Source organism: Xenopus tropicalis, chromosome 5, assembly GCF_000004195.4.
Source record: "Xenopus tropicalis strain Nigerian chromosome 5, UCB_Xtro_10.0, whole genome shotgun sequence".
Classification (NCBI taxonomy): Eukaryota; Metazoa; Chordata; class Amphibia; order Anura; family Pipidae; genus Xenopus; species Xenopus tropicalis.
Window position 1 is genome coordinate 62,193,539 of NC_030681.2, and position 17,975 is coordinate 62,211,513.

A 17,975-nucleotide genomic window follows, 5' to 3' on the forward strand; every position below is an offset into this window, starting at 1 on the left:
ATTTTGGTTCGTAAAGGTGTCCTATTTGAATGTTTGGGATTGAATACTGATTTTTATGGTCGGTACATTGTTATGCATTGCAGAATCGCCAATCAGCTCCTGACACTGGCCAATGTTTATAGCCCTCCCCCCTCCGATAATGACCTACTGGGAAAAATTTATGCCCTAATAGCATCATTCCCCAGTGCCTCCTTGGGGACTTTAATGCAGTCCTCGCTCCTCATTTAGACAGACTGGGGCAGACTGGAACCCAACCTACCAGCCTAGCTAAATGGGCTGACGCCCTAGGCCTTACGGAACTGTGGAGATGGAAACATCCCGGGGAGAGGCAATATTCCTGCCATTCCCCAAGTTACGGCTCACTATCCCGAATTGACTTGGCCCTTGCATCAACCGACTTTGCACAATTGACGGTCTCCGCGGAATACCTTCCCAGAGCCTTTTCCGATCACTCCCCACTCCACTTAACACTAAATTTATCCACCAAAGCCAGACGAGCTGATTGGCAGTTATGCCCTCTGTGGTTGTCTAATGAAGATGTACGGGAATCCTCGCAAACTGAATATGCCGCATACTGGGAACACAACCAGGACACAGCCCCTAGGGAAGTACTATGGGAGGCATCCAAGGTAGTGGCTAGGGGTACACTAATATGCGAAATCACTAAAGCTAGAAAAAAATTCAAAGCAGAGGTCAAGATAACTGAGATAGCCCTGGGGGAAGCAGAAAAAGAGTATACTAACACACAATCAGAGGAATCACATCAACTCCTTAACCAAGCACAAAGAGAGGTAGAGCTAGCCTATACCAAAATTACAAGGAAAAGGCTACTTTACACTAATCAAAGAATTTTTGAGCAAGGAGAGAAGGCTGGCAAATTGCTAGCCTATCTCTCCAAATCCAGGAACTCACAAACCCTTATCCCCAGAATTAGAGACTCCACTGGTGCCTTTGTTACCACTCCCCCTGAAATTCTTGATACTTTCACGAAATACTACCAGAAGGCTTACCAGTCAATATACCATGCTACTCCAGAGGAACTTACACACTTCCTTGATAGGATAGAATTTCCAAGCCTACCCCTGACAGAGGCAGCTCACCTGAACGCCCCTATTACGGAATCAGAAGTGGCAGAAGCACTAGCGGCTCTCCCCTTAGGTAAGACCCCGGGACCTGATGGATTCCCAGTAGCCTGGTACAACCTACAGGGTCCTCTCTTAGTACAACATCTTCACCAAACATATCTCAATGCTATAGGGTCAACTACCTCCCTCATTTTACGATGCCACCGTGGTTCTTATAGCCAAAGAGGGAAAGGACCCAGAAATATGCGATTCCTATAGACCCATTTCACTTATCAATACTGATGCTAAAATATTTGCTAAAATTTTGGCACGTAGACTAGCCACAATAGCCCCTCTGCTCATACACCCAGACCGGCTTCATGCCTGGGAAATCCACCTCTCACAACCTCAGAAGGGTCTATACCCACCTTCAACTCAAACATGACAATAGTGGCTCACATGCCCTGGTCTCATTGGATGCGGCCAAGGCATTCGATTCAGTAGAATGGCCTTACTTATGGGAGGTACTGAGGAGATTTGGATTCGGACCGCAATTCATCAGTTGGATCCAACTGCTATACAAAAAACCAATGGCCCGCATTAAAATTCACGGAACCCCATCTAAGCCACTCCCACTCCATAGAGGCACCAGACAGGGCTGCCCCCTGTCCCCCCTACTATTTGCATTTGCCATTGAACCGCTTGCCCTGCTAATACGACAATCCCCCAATATAACCAGTTTCAAACAACACACTATGGAAGATAAACTAGCCCTATACGCGGATGACCTACTACTTTTTTTAGCTGACACTTCCACCTCCATGCGGAGGTTACTATGTTACTATGTTACTACTCGGGTCTCCACATAAATAAAGAAAAATCAGTAATACTCCCGGTAGACCCTATACTGAACCCCCCCGATAACACCCATGGCCTACGCTGGGTTACTAAGCTTAGATATCTAGGAATACAGATCTCACCCTCAACCACACCTTACATAGCCGATAATATTGAACCTCTCATTACTCAGCTCAGATCCACCATAACCTTCTGGGCCAAACTCCCCCTTACGCTATGGGGCAGAGTGAACTTGTACAAAATGATTTATCTCCCCAAACTCCTGTACAAGCTACACAACTCACCGGTCTGGGTTCCCAAAAAGACCTTCCAAAAATTAAACTCAATACTAATTCCCTTCCTATGGGCCAACAAGACCCCTAGAATATCCTGGAAATCCCTCACGGCCCCGGTGTCAGAAGGGGGACTGGCTCTCCCACACTTACACCTATATTTCCTGGCCAGTCAGTTATACTACATCCACACCTGGCTTCATGCAGATGAGAAAGACCCGGGATTCCTTATCCTGGCCCACCAGATTGGCTCATCAGAGGCAGTCCAAAACACTATATACAGAAGGCCCTCAGACTATCCTAGATGCCCCACAACAGTTACTGTCCCAGTCAGGGCATGGAAAGCAGCATCTAAATTACTCAATTATCTTACTCCCCCCATTTCTCCTTTCCTCCCCCTATGGAGCAATTCTAATCTACCGCACCTGCAGGGCCTCCAAGACGTACATTACTGGGCCTAAATGGTACCTAGTACAAGTACCTAGGCAACATAGTGGTTGAGGATAAATTTCCCACCCTAGAACAGCTTCAAGGGAAACTAGATAGAAGGGACATCCAAATATTTCGCTACTTTCAACTCAGGCACGCTTTCAAAGCTCAATTTATGACACTGGAGCTAGCACCTGCCCCCTCAAATATCGAGCTAGTAGCAAGGAACCCCTGTACAGGCAAATTAATTTCCAGATTTTATAAAACTCTGCTGAACAGTATTTCCCCCCCTTTTAAAACGGCCCGCTGTAAATGGCAACAAAAAATCCCCAACATGACAAACGAACAATGGGATGAATCTATTGATGTGCTATATACTGATCTGATCTCAATTCGTGACAGACTAATACAATATAAGTTTATTCACCAACTGTATGTTACCCCTCTCAAACTGCAAAAAATAGGACGCAGTCCTGAGGCCACATGCCCTAAATGTCACAACACAGGGTCCGCTTTCCTACATCTAGCCTGGGAATGTCCACCAATCCAAAACTACTGGTCTAGGGTAACTAAATACATGGCAGACAACTTGGGCCTTCCTAATCTATGCACCCCAGAGGTATGCTTGCTGGCTCAGATCGAAGATCTTGTGCCACTCAACAAAACTAGATCCCTATACCGAACTATTCTGTACTATGCTAGGAAAGTCATAATACTAAACTGGATGGGCAATACTGTACCCTCACTGGAATTATGGCAAACCCTCATCAATGCAGCGCTGCCCTCTATCAGACTCACTTATGAAGCTCGTGGGTGCCCCTTGAAGTTTGAAAGAATCTGGTCCCCTTGGTTGGAACTAAATCCTGGTATACCCGATGGGACATGAAAATCCCAGTTAATTAACCCCTACACCCTTAAATGGACCGCTATACTAACTTCGCCCAATCCATCCAGTGTAATAATTACTGTAATAGTGTTGCAAAATACAAATATCGTACTGTTCGCCCTCTGTATGGTAAACCTCTGTACAATGTTATCCTCACTATGCATGTAAACTGTACCGTGACAATGTAATGTACTTCCGTTGATCCCCCTTCCCCCTTCCCTTCCTTCCCACCTTTTTGTGTTAAAAAACAATAAAAAATGAAACTTTAAAAAAAAAATAATTTGTCATTATTCATCTTACATGTTTATTGCAAAACTTCAATAAAATGTTTTTTTTTAAAAAGCAAAGGAAAAAAAAAAAAGTTGTTATGCAGCAAGTTTATAAACTTGTTCCCATTTACTGTCCTGGCAGTACTATGGCTCCAGTCAATATCAGGATAATTAAAATCCCCCATTATTATCACTTCGTATTGGCATGTTCGGGAGACATGAGGCCTCCCAAATCAGTTGAACTTTTGTCCATAAAATAAAATATGTTTCTGGTATAAATCCCTATATCATGAAAAATATCAATTTTTCTTTTTTTGTATTTCGAGCTCTAAATCTTGTTCCAGAAGTGGAAATACAGAAAAACTCTGGCAGATTTGGAAAGCTCAGGTTCTCCTGAAAAAAACCCAATATATAGTTTGCCTACCTAAACTTACCCCTTCTCCCAGTACAAACCCCTAAATTAAAAGAAGAATGTTTACAAAACATCTGGCACTGAGGGGAACCGAAATGTGAAATACTGCTGGCAATTAAAGGGTTAAACAGCACTTTACCTGTAGGACTGAAGGAGTCATTTATATGCTCAGGTGCCGTGTGATAAGATATAAAGTAAATAAGAAAGATCTATTGGGTTTTTAAACAGAGAGTACTTGAGCATGTTTTTCGTATTGACAATTGATTTGGTAAAAGCATATAAAAAACTACCACCTGTCAGCAGAAACTTTCACGAATGCCATAATGGTCACAGTATGAAATTGAGACCTATGGGTTTATCACATTTTTCCATGGGGATTAGAGGCAGAGATTTAGGAACAGCTTTGTTGATCAAGGAGAGTGAGTGGATCTTTCTCATGAACACACGTGGATCTGGGGGGTTAAGACCATTACTCTCAATGTTTTTATCTGAAACATGGGCCCAAGGAAATACTATATCTGTTTGATTTTGATTTAAATCCCGTGATTTTGATTTAAATCCCGTGTGCCATTGTGATATATTTCCCTATTCCCTATAGCACTCCCTGTAATTTATGATGCTCATATTGAAGTATAGAGTAATGGTTATCTCAATACCATGACCCCTTAAAGACCATTTCTTGTCTGCATACATAAGCGCATTTATATCGAACTAATGTCCATGTCCAGTTAAAAGTATTTATAAAATACCCCCAAGTGTGTAATGGAAACAGACGCGAAACTGGATCTCCCGTAGCAGCACGCTTGTTTGAGAGGGGCTTAGTGCTCGTGCTGGGAGAGGCATTACTAGTGAAACGAGAGGCCGGAAACCCTGTAGTGCCGCACCTATTTTATATAAAACGTTTCCATGGAGACACATCTCAGTGTACGCGTGCAAAGGAAAGGTCGGGGGGTGTGGCACTGGGTATGACAATTCCCGGGGGCATGCGTGATTGGTCCATTCGAACCGGGGGGGTGGTCCTTTGTCTATTTCATTTTCCCCATGATCCTTCTGACCTTGATGCTTTTGAAAAAGTTTGGGCTTGCCGAGCGAAACGTGCGTCAGGCACTTTTTTTTTTTAACCTAGCTGGGTAGGCAGGTGTTGAAGAGGGTATGGTTTGGTAAAGGGTATGTAGTGGTCCTGAACGATGTTGGTGGGCGGTATGGTGTGTCATACAAACAAGCACAGGTAGAGTTAACCCCGCACTTACCTTTCTCCCCACCAGCTCTCCTTAAAGGATATGTAAATTATCCCGTTGGATCAGGGACCGCATCAGCTCATTTATGTGGACCTCGGTCCAATGGCCCATATACCCACCCTATAGGGCCAAGCGATCTAATTAGCCCGAAATCGCCCACTGTAGGTAGACAGATTGGGAGACGATCCACTCATTAGTATAGGAAAGCACATCTGCCATATAACAGTGTATAGTGTAAGAAGAGACAATATCAGTACGTGTGTTATTAAACAACGGGGCATATAATGTATTGGAAGATGTAGTATTGGATATACCTGCTTTGTATAGATAATGGGGATCCACATAAGTGGTTTTCCCATTTCCCCATTGTTCCCTAGCGTTACTGGCCACAGGAACAAAAATCCATATACTTGCTTCTGTATCCTCCATGGCAATGTGGTAAGACAAAGTAGAGCATGTCAGAAAGATATGGAGGTTGGGTACACCTCTATGGTGTACAGTAAGCTGTTAAACAAAAAATGTCTAGGTTTTCTCTTTCTTTAGAGGTACCCCTCGAGTGGAATGTTTTAGATGTATAGCCTTTTTCTGTTACAAAGACCACAAGATCAGGTAGGGGTGTATTTTCAGCCTTGCTTTATTTGAAGCATAATCACAGAATTATTATAGTACTAATAAAATAAAGGCCCCTGAATGTGTACAGTAATAGAAAGGACAGAGTCACAGCCACATTTAACAAACGTACATAAATAAATTGCAGGTCTGCATTGCATATTTATGGCTGTCAAAAACTCCAGCAATAAATGAGTTAAAAAGAGTTTTAGTAGAGTAAAAAATGTACAAACTTTGAATGCAAGTAAAAAGGTGAGATTTGCAATGTCAGTATATACAAATATTATAAAGATAACAGTACATTAAATGATGCATTCAGTTAATAAAAGGGACATGGAATGCTATTTGAACTTTAAGAAGTAAATATTTTTACATTAATATTGCTTAAAAGGTAGAAAAGCTGTTTTCTTTGGTAATCTCAAATTTTGCATTTCTTTTTTAGATGATAAAAACAATGGGCTTATTTAGCATGACAACTAGTACACATTCTTTTGCAGTCAAGTGATCTAATTGCCAAACAATGCAAGAGTTACAAAGACGGCTCATAGCTCAAGCTGAAGAAAGACAAACATGTATCCAGCAGCTTTCAAGGCAACAATACATTTCAAAGCAATATGAAATACTGCAAAACAATGTATTGAAGGCACTTATACTAGTAACACAGCCTAAAGTTCCCTTTAGTAGAAACGTACACACTGCAATGGTTGGATTGTATGCAGCACTCAAATTGCAGCTCACTAGAAAACTTCATTAAATCTTAAGTAGAAGTTCACTATGAGCTTACAATATGAAAATCAGTATTTTTGCATCAACCCTGGGCTTGTATGGCTGCACAGCAGCTGAAATTTACACAAGAAATTATTAAAAAAAAAAACAAAAGTACCAGAAAAATTAGTAAATAGCACACAATTGTGTTACTCTGACAAACCCATTACCAACCCTCAAATTTCAACCAATGCAAAAAACTATGTTTGGAATAAAGACTATTCTATAAGCAGTATGTTCAAGGCAATGAATATATTATTGTTTAGGACAACTCAAAGTAAAAATAGCTGGCACAAACTTTGTTCCACTACAACTAGTTGGAGGAATCAGAAGACATGTTCTGGTCTGCAAATATTTGAGAAGCTGATAGGAGTTAATAGATCTAGAGCAAATGTTGTTTAAGGTTCATAAAACACTGAGTTTTCTACTGATGCACTGGTAAATCTCTGCTTTTACTTCCTATTGTGCAGTTGCTGCATACCAAACCAAGCCCAACCAAATGCTAACTTACATGGAAGATAACACATCCTTCAGTTAACAAGTGCTAAGCAATGACCAACCTTGCTTTTTCAGGGCTAGGGCATTCCCAGTGCTTCCGTTACTTTATACATTTCAGTAAGCTACAATGAGGCATTCAGTATTAAATTATTTCCCCTGTGCAGCCACTAGCAACATCTGTGCTCTTTTCTAATAGTGTGTTAAAGTTTATGTGCAGTATGTGGTTGGTCACTTCTTTATCAGCACTGTAACAGATATCGAGACTCTTTGTGCTCAACAAAAGAGGACCCTTTGAACAGCTGCTATCCACTGTTTCTGAACCCTCTCCTTCTCCTTCACATATAACAGTCATTGGGCTACTCTGGAGACGACTACGGACATTGTATTTGCTACTAGATGCAGAAGGGGGAGTCTTGGCGCGGCTGCACCGGACAACAGAGCCAGACATACTTCTAGGCATCAGCCCTTCACTTTTTGCCCATTCCTGTTGCTCCTTCTTGTTCTTGTTTGGTGATGACAATGTGGGGCTTTCTGGAAACTCCAGAGATGATTCTGATCTTGATCTCTGAAACCTTGGATCAGTATGTTTCAGCATTTCTGCAGCAGACATGCGGAAGCCACTTTCAGACCTGCTTCCCTTTTTTAACAGCAGTGCTTTGAAACTGTCACTACTTGTTGTAGTTTTTCTGACACTTCTTTGGATTGAACCTGTCTGCTTGAAGGAACTTAGATGCATATTACCAGTTGGGGTAACTGGAGAAGAAGGCGAGTGATCTCTGCAACGATCATCGTCAGAATCTTTGCGTCCAAGAATTTTTTTTTTGGATCTGCAATAAAAAAAATTACATTAGAATAAGTGACCAGTGACATCACAAGATCTGTTATATATCCTAATATATAATCCTATATATCCTAATAGCAATAATAAAATTCACATCCCTTTTTCTATAATACATAGTAACATAGTAAGTTGGGTTGAAAAATGACATACGTCCATCACATTCAACCATTATGCCTATATATAACCTGCCTAACTACTAGTTGATCCAGAGGAAGGCAAAAAACCCCATCTGAAGCCTCTATAATTTGCCGCAGAGGGCCTTCCTAACTCCAAGATGGCAATCGGACCAGTCCTTGGATCAACTTGTACTAACAGCTATCTCCCATAACCCTGTATTCCCTTCACTTGCTAAGAATCCATCCAGCCCCTTCTTAAAAGTTATATAATGTATCAGCCAGCACAACTGATTAGGGGAGGGAATTCCACAACTTCACAGCTCTCACAGTAAAACATCCTTTCCGAATATTTAAACGGAACCTCCCTTCTTCTAAACGGAGTGGGTGCCCTTGTGTCCGTTAGAAGGACCTACTGGTAAATAAAACATTAGAAAGGTTATTATATGATCCCCTTATATATTTATACATAGTTATGTCACCTCTTAAGCGCCTCTTCTCCAGTGTAAACAGACCCAAGTTGGCCAGTCTTTCTTCATAACCGAGACTTTCCTACCCTAACTTTTCCATACTAACTTTCCATACTCTAACTCAATCATGTCCCGTTTGAGCACTGGAGACCAGAACTGAACAGCATATTCTAGATGGGGCCTTACCAGCACTCTGTAAAGGGGAAGAATAACCCCCTCCTCCCGTGAATCTATACCCCTTTTAATACAGCTCAAAACCTTGTTTGCCCTTGCAGCTGCTGCCTGGCATTGCTTGCTACAGCCAAGTTTATTATCTACAAGGACACCAAGGTCCTTCTCCATTATGGATTTGCCTAGTGTAGTCCCATTAAGGGTATAAGTGGCTTGCATATTTTTACATCCTAGGTGCATGACCTTACATTTATCCACATTAAATCTCATCTGCCACTTAGCCGCCCAGATTGCCAGTTGGTGCAAGGATGCTACATCCTGGATAGAATTGACTGGTCTGCAGAGTTTTGTGTCATCTGCAAACACTGATACATTGCTTATAATACCCTCCCCCAAGTCATTTATGAACAAATTATACAAAAGTGGACCCAGTACAGAACCCTGAGGGAACCCCACTGAGAACCTTATTCCAAGTAGAGAATGTACCATTAACAACCACCCTCTGTACCCGATCCTGTAGCCAGTTTTCAATCCATGTGCAAACGAGTTCACTAAGACCAATAGACCTTAGCTTAGAAAGCAGTCGTTTGTGGGGAACGGTATCAAATGCTTTGGCAAAATCCAAATAGATTATATCTACTGCATCCCCACTGTCCAGCTTCTTACTTACCTCATCATAAAAAGCAATTAAATTGGTCTGACATGACCTGTCCTTCATAAAGCCTTGCTGATTACTGCTCATAATGGCATTCTCCAGTACATAATTTTGTATGTGATCCTTTAACAAGCCTTCAAATAACTTGCCCACCACGGATGTCAAACTTACAGGCCTATAATTGCCAGGCTGAGATCTTACTCTCTTTTTAAATATAGGAATGACATTCGCCTTCTTCCAATCCGTAGGTACCATACCTGATGAAAGCGAGTCTGAGAATATCAGAAACAAGGGCCTCTGTAAATCTGACCCTAGCTCTCTCAGTACCCGAGGGTGTATTCCATCTGGCCTAGGTGCCTTGTTTACATTTATCTTGTGTAACCCTTTAAGCACCATATCCTGTGTCAACCACTGTGTAGTTAGAGCTGAGGCAACAGTGCATCTATTGGGTGGGACTTTTCTGTATCTGCTGTAACCATATTGTTACTATAACTCAATGGGGCCACACCCTCTTTTTACTATTAATATACTTAAAAAACATTTTGGGGTTAGTCTTGGCCTCTGCCGCAATGCGCTCCTCATTTTCTATCTTTGCCTTCCAGATTGCTGTTTTACAACACTTATATATATAGTGTTTATATTCATTAAACGCAGCTACTGTCCCCCTCTGACTTATATTTCTTAAAAGCTTTACTTTTTTTCCCTATTCACTTCTTTACCTCAGAGTTAAGCCACATAGGGTGATTCTTAACACTGCTACTTTTTCTTATTAATGGAATAAACTGAGAACAGTAATGATTTAAAGGAGAAGGAAAGGCTAAGTCACTTGGGGGTGCCAAAATGTTAGGCACCCCCAAGTGACTTAGAGCGCTTACCTTGTAAGCACCAGCCCGGGGTAGCAGCGAGCGCTTCCTCATTCCTTTTCGCTTGCGCGCACATGCGCAGTAGAGTGAAAAGCCGAACTTAAACAAGAAAGTTGGCTTTTCACTCTACTGCGCATGCGCCAGCCAACGGATTTCGCCGGCAGAAGAAAAAGGAAGGAGGAAGTGCTTCCTACAGGTACCCTGGGCTGGTGTTTTTTTCTCCTAACAGGGGCACCAGCCCAGGGTACAAGGTAAGTGATCTAAGTCACTTGGGGGTGCCTAACATTTTGGCACCCCCAAGTGACTTAGCCTTTCCTTCCCCTTTAATATAATTTTAAATGACAACCATTTCTGCTCTGTGTTTTTATCAGAAAACCTACTGCCCCAATCTGTGCCCTGAAGCGCTGCCCTTAAGGAGCTAAAATTTGCCTTCCTAAAATTCATTGTCTTTGTTGCCCCCGTGTAAATTTGTTTCCTGCACCAAACATCAAATGAAATAACATTATGATCACAATTACCCAGGGGTTCAACCACTTGCATATTTGCTATACGTTCTGGGTCATTAGAGATCACTAGATCCAGTATAGCATGGTTCCTGGTTGGCTCCTCAACAACCTGTGACATAAAGTTGTCATGCAGCAAGTTTATAAACTTGTTCCCATTTACTGTCCTGGCAGTACTATGGCTCCAGTCAATATCAGGATAATTAAAATCCCCCATTATTAGCAGCCTTTTCTATTTGCAACAGGAGCTGAGCCTCCTCCTCCTCCTCACTTATATTAGGGGGTCTTTAGCATACCCCTACAATTAGTTTGGTAGATTCTTTCCTATCTGTGAGAAGCTCAACCCATAAGGATTCAGCTCCCTCTGTTACCTCCATCACTTCCTCTTTAATATTTGCTTTTAATTCATGATTAACAAACAGACACACTCCTCCTCCTTTTCTATTGCCCCTGTCCCTCCGAAACAATGTATAACCCACAATATTAACAGCCCAGTCATGAGACTCATTCAACCAAGTTTCCGCAACACCAATCACATCATATTTCCGCTCCAATGCCAGTACCTCCAGCTCTCCCATTTTACCAGTCAGACTCCTTGCATTGGTAAACATACATTTAATACTGGTACCGGCACGAGAATGACATGTAAACAACTTATGGGCCTCCCTGCCATTATCAGTATCCCGAAGCAAGTCTCCTCCCCCATTTTCCCTTACTATGCCCACTACCTCATCTATCCTGTCTACCACAGAATTTCCCGCTGCACCCTCCCCCCCCCACTCCTTGTTTAAAATCTCCTCCAACCCTCTAGCCATCTTTTCCCCCAAAGCAGCTGCCCCATCATCATTGAGGTGCAGCCCATCCCTGGCAAAGAGCCTGTAGCCGATTGAGAAATCAGCCCAGTTCTCGAGAAACCCAAAGCCCTCCTCCCTGCACCAATCTCTCAGCCACGCATTAATCTCCCTGAGCTCCTGCTGCCTTAACATTGCTCATGGCACAGGTAATATCTCTGAGAAAATTACCTTGGAAGTCCTCGCCCTCAACTTCTCGCCTAGCTTTTTAAAATCGTTCTTGAGGTCTTTCCCCCCTCCTCTAACTTTGTCATTGGTACCTATGTGCCAGGTCTTCCCCAGCCCCTCCCAACAATTTGTCCACTCGTTCCACCACATGCCGAACCCTAGCACCAGGCAAGCAACACACAGTTCGGCATGTAGGGTCTTTGCGACAAATTACTCTATCCACCTTTCTAATAATTGAATCCCCTACAACTATAGCACTATTCCCCCCACCTGTATTAGAGGAGCCGGCTCCCAGGGTGCTCTGAGAGTCAGCCTGCTCCATACCTGCCAGCTCAGAGCTGTCTTCCCCAGCATCTTCACCTAAAGCAGCAGATCTGCTGGTTTGTACAAGCTGTGAACCAGCCCCCCTACCCCTGCGCCCCCTACTGCCCCTCTTAACTGTCACAAACCTGTCTACCTCATTAACCTCCACTGTCCCTTCTCCACCCCCCACTACACCTGCCAGTGGTTGCTCAGTGAGCCTCCTGTTCTCCCTCATGTTTGCAGCTGCCCTCAGTGCTGCCAGTTCCCCCCTTAGATTCTGCACCTCAGATTCCAAGAGGAAAACCCACCTGCATCTCTCACAAGTAAATGCTGCATGGAACTGCTGCTCCAGGACCACATACATGCGACAAGATGCACACTGAGTAACACCAGCAATCATACTGCAACTCATATTGCCACCGGGTACTTACAGTCTCCCGAGTGCAATCCCTTGTCTATATAGTTTCAAGCACCTTTTTGTTTTTAACGCCTGCTAAAACACTTAATTCACATGCAACACTTAGATTACATGCAACACTCGCTTAGCAGCTCCTCGCTGTGCAGTCAGAAACTTATAGAGGTTCAAAACCAGAACTTATAGAGGTTCAAATCTTTGTCACATCACATTTTCTAGCAATTAATTTACAATAGGTTTCATTCACTATAACCTATAAATATGTCAACAAGGGATAGGCGATCCCCACATTTATGGGTTAATTCTCTTTTTTTCCTTTTTTCGATGGTTACAACTATAGGATATAGGATTTAGGATGAACAACTCAAGGTCACAATCCATTATATGCGCATGAGAAAAAACGTTAAGCAGAATGCTACAAACTATGTAACAATAATGATAGAAACTGGATGTAAAATGATTATTGTGAATTTCATACTTCTACTGCAATGTATACATTTTTACCGGATACCACAAAATAAACGCTGAATAAACAAAAAGAACAAAAAACCTATAAATATGTCTACATAAAGCAACTGTGAAATTGATTGTTTGTCAATCACATGATACAGATGATGTCACCAAAATATTTCATACTAAATGGTTCTTCACCACTGTCCCAGGTGCAAGAGCACTAAAAATTGCATCCCTTGGGGGGACAAATCCAAGATGACTACCTGAGAAAACGCACTTGCAAGTAGCTCCATACCTTACTTTGAATGCTCACTGCCATCTTGAGCCTGTGCATTATATTTCCTGCCACCAGGCTGCCCCATTTACTTCTAAACAGAACAGCAAACAGTTAAATCCAATGCGTGCACACAGAAAAATACCTTAACCTGCATCTGATCCAGATACACGTTGTATGGGGAGTTGTGCCTCCACCACTGGCTACTACTGAAGGCACACCAGCACAGACAGTGGAGCTATCCAATACGGGTCTTCTAAAGCCGATCAATGCATCTATTGCTAGTATGTCCATACAGTTGATCTCCTGCTTGAGACATGATATTCAGAATCTGGCTGATAGAACTACAGAGGAGGAAAACAGTGTCTCCGCGGTGGAGGATTTGGTGCATCCCCTTCCAGTGGAGCTCACTTACCTCTCTAAACAACTGCAAAAACAGACGACTTAAAGAACCAGCTCCACCGGAACAATCTGAGGCTCATATGCCAGAGAATACCGAGGGACAGATGCCAGAACAAAACAAATCCTATGCCATTGATAATGTGGCGTCTGCCGGCACTGGGCCTCAGCTAATCGGTACTGTTCCTGGCAAAGCTTCCACTTCTTCACAACATCCAAAAAAAGATTGTTGGCTGGACAGCAATCAATGCCTCTGTGGTCCACAAAATAGCCCTCCCAGACAATAAAGTCGACCAGGTCTTGCTAGCCAGCTTCTGATCTCTTCATGAAACAGTCTCTGCTGCCAGATTGGCGGATCCACTAGATCCACTACTCCCGGTCGGAAACTGGCAATAATGTGTCTATACTTTCCCTATGGTGTATCCTACAGAGCTCTGCAGGATTGTACCTGTAGCAATATGTGTTAGATTTAGCCACTCTTTTTAGACCTGGGTACAAGTTAGCTAACAGAGACTTATTGGTAGCTGCAGAGAGTGTGTTCAGCAGTAATGGCTCCTGTTACAATCATCTAATAAAGTTTGATCCTGAGATTGTGTCACCTTGATTTGGCAACCTATCTTAACATCGTGGCAGCAGGGAACAGAACCTTGAAATGAACAGCTGACTAGAATCACTTGAAGTGAAAGTAAAAAATAAAGCAGCACCCTGCAGCTGTGACTGGAGGTACAGCTATAACTAACAATCACTGCTAATATTCACATAACACGGAGAGCGGACTAAAACCCCCTGAGAGACTAAATGTAATGTCTTCCAACCTGTCACAAGCTTGGAAACACTGGAACGAGGAGTTTGGCCTGTATGTGGAACTCACAGTAGCACCCAGTGATGAAAACCGCAAAATAAAGCTCTTTCATTATTTGATTGGGGAAAAGGGCAGAGAAATCTCACAGACTTTAAGCATAACAAGTGGCAGAGATGATAATCCCACTTTAAGAGACATAATCCAGGCATTTGATAAATACTGTGATCCAAAAAAGAATGAAACTGTGGAAAGATATACATTAATTTCAAGGAATCAGGAGCCTGGGGAAAATATTGACACATATGTCACAGAACTGAAAATACTAGCATCCACTTGTGAATTTGGGGATATACGAGATTCCCTCATTAGAGACAGAATAGTATGTGAAATACACACACCCGAGAGAGATTGCTTAGGGAAGAGAATTTGGCCCTGGAAAAATGTCTCCAGATCTGCAGAGCCTCTGAGCTGACAAAAGATAGTCTGAAAATGATTGAGGGCCCATCTGAGATTATGGTACATGCAGTAACTGGCAAAGACAAAATAAGATATAAAATCCAGGGAGTATCAATACTGTGTAAATACTGTGGTAAAAGGCATGAAAGAGACAAAGAGAAATGCCCTGCTTCTGGTCAGACATGCAGGCTCTGTGGCAAAAGAAATCATTTCTCAGCCCAGTGCAGGCAGAGCAGCAAGTCACAGCACAGAGCTGTAAACACAGTCACACAGGACACAGACTCTGACAGCACAGATGTGCACAATGTGGCTGCAACTACAGTCAGCAGCAGAGAGTCAAGTCAAGTAGGTTTTTATTGTCATTTCAACCATATACAGTACAGTACACAGTGAGACGAAACAGCGTTCCTCCAGGGCCAAGATGCTACATACATACAACACAACATAAGATATTAGATATAATAAAAAAAAAACAAAAAACTACCACATAAATAAATTAAAAATATTGTGCAAATAATTGAGAATATTGTGCAAATAATTGCAGATTGCAAAGAGCAGTTCAGTGATTTTTATGTGTGAACGGTCCATTGAGTTGAGAAGGCGTATGGCTTGTGGATAAAAACTATTACAAAGTCTGGATGTGATTGCTTCGGTATCTTTTTCCAGATGGCAGAAGGGTGAAGAATGAGTGTGAGGGGTGTGACCGATCAGCCACAATGCTGGTGGCTTTGCGGATGCAGCGCATGGTGTATATATCATCGATAGAGGGAAGAGAGACCCCAATGATCTTCTCAGCTGTCCTCACTATCCGCTGAAGAGACTTACGATCTGATATGGCACAGTTTCCAAACCAGACAGTGATGCAGCTGCACAGGATGCTCTCAATGGTTCCTCTATAAAAGGTGGTAAGGATTCTTGGTGTGAGCTGGGCCTTCCTCAACCTTCTCAGGAAGAAAAGGTGTTGTTGAGCTTTCTTGTGCAGTGAGTTGGAGTTGAGGGACCAGGTGAGGTTCTCCTCCAGATAAACACCCAGAAATTTTATGCTCTTGACCATTTCCACAGTAGATCCATCTATGTTGAGCGGAGAGTGAACGCTCCATGTCCTTCTAAAGTCAACAACCGTCTCTTTTGTTTTGTCGACATTCAGGGACAGATTGTTGTCTTTACACCAGCTCGTTAGCTTCCTCACTTCCTCTCTGTACGCTGACTCGTTGTTCTTGTTGATGAGACCCACCACGGTTGTGTCATCAGCAAACTTAATAATATGATTGGAGCTATGTGTCGCTACACAATCATGAGTCAGCAGCGTGAACAGCAGGGGGCTAAGCACACAGCCCGGGGGGGCCCCAGTACTCAGTGTGATGGAGTTGGAGTGTAAATGTAAATGTAAGTAAGAGTGTAAGAGTGTAAATGTGGTAAAACCACCAATGGGTAATGACTCAAATCACTTTTTGGCCGATTTTCTTCTAGATAAAAAGCCCATTAAGTTTCAGCTGGACTGTGGGGCAAGCTGCAATGTTATTCCTTGCCATATGCTTAAAAAATAAGTTAAACTAGAGCACACTGACCAAGTACTTATGATGTACAACAAAAGTATTCTGAAACATATGGGTAAATGCAGACTAAAACTTCATAACCCGTGTAATAAAAAGAGTTATAGGCTGGGAGTAAAAGCTGTGCAGGCTATGGACTTCATAAAAGTGCAGTTTCACAACATAATGACTCTACAGGGCTGTGCAAGTCTCCAAAGTTCTCCAGAAAAGCAGGACTATGATTTAGATTTACAGATAATACAAGCAAACTATGCTGACCTATTTAAAGGGGGATGGATGCCTGGAAGGCAAGTTTAAACTGGAGGTCAATACTGCCATAGAACCACCCAGGCTACCCACAAAGAGAGTACCTGTAGCTTTGATGCAAACACTAAAAGAAGAACTTCAGGATTTACACAGCAGGCACATTATAGAACCAGTACAGAAGAGCACTGACTGGATAAGTAGCTTGGTAATAGTAAAGAAACCATCAGGCAAACTAAAGATATGTATAGATCCTAATCCACTTAACAAAGCCCTAAAAAGGAATCATTACCCAATGGCTACAATAGAAGATATTCTGCCAGATTTATCAGAAGCCCGGATATTTTCAGTATGTGATGTTAAAAACGGATTCTGGCATGTGGAACTAGATGAGAAATCAAGTTACTTGACAACTTTTCCACCCCATTTGGATATAGATGGCTCAGAATGCCAATGGGAATAAGTCCAGCTCCAGAAGTATTTTAGCAAAGACTAAATCAAGCTCTAGAGGGACTTGCAGGTGTTAAAACAATAGCTGATGACATACTTATTGTTGGTGAAGGTGAGCCTAGAATCTGCCACCCGGGATCATGATCTGAAAATGATCAAGCTTCTAGAAAGATGTATACAAAAAGGCATTAAACTCAACCTGGACAATGAAAGGTTAATATAAATTAAAAGTAAGTCTAAAGGCATTCTTTTTAAGTACTTACTGCATATCTAAATTCCCAGATCCCTGCTTGCTTCTCTGAGATATGGTGCTGCCAGCCTACAGCAGTGTGAAGACTACAGTGACATCACTGAAATCTCTCTGTCCTTCCTGTAGGCTGAGATGGCTGCCTGTTCTAGAAAATATGAAGTAAGTGTGACTGAGTAAATATTTGATTAGGTGAGCCAAAAGTGTGGCGTTTTTACTTAACAATAGGAGGACTATTGGGCAGTATGCTTTTTACATTTTGACTTGCATTCTCCTTTAAGCTTAAAATGACTGACGTGCCATATATAGGGCATCTTTTGACATCAAGTGGCTTAAAAGTGGATCCAGAAAAAGTCAGGGCAATTCAGGAAATGCCTGCCCCAACAGATGTACGGGGAGTTCAGCTCTTCTTAGGCATGGTTAATTATCTCTACAAATTCTGTGG

The 17,975-nt window shown here is 42.4% G+C and overlaps 1 protein-coding gene across 7 annotated transcripts in view; it reads right to left on the reverse strand.

Moving 5' to 3' along the window:
* Positions 1–6,044: 6,044 nt before the first annotated feature.
* nhsl1 (NHS like 1) overlaps positions 6,045–17,975 on the reverse strand; it is a 185,396-nt gene continuing 173,465 nt past the window's right edge. For 6 of the 7 annotated variants that reach the window (XM_012962801.2, XM_012962800.2, XM_012962804.2 and 3 more), the window contains one exon: positions 6,045–8,127. In XM_012962801.2, coding sequence (XP_012818255.1) covers positions 7,443–8,127 — 685 coding nt within the window. In that variant the 3' untranslated portion in view covers positions 6,045–7,442. 7 annotated transcript variants of the gene reach the window in all.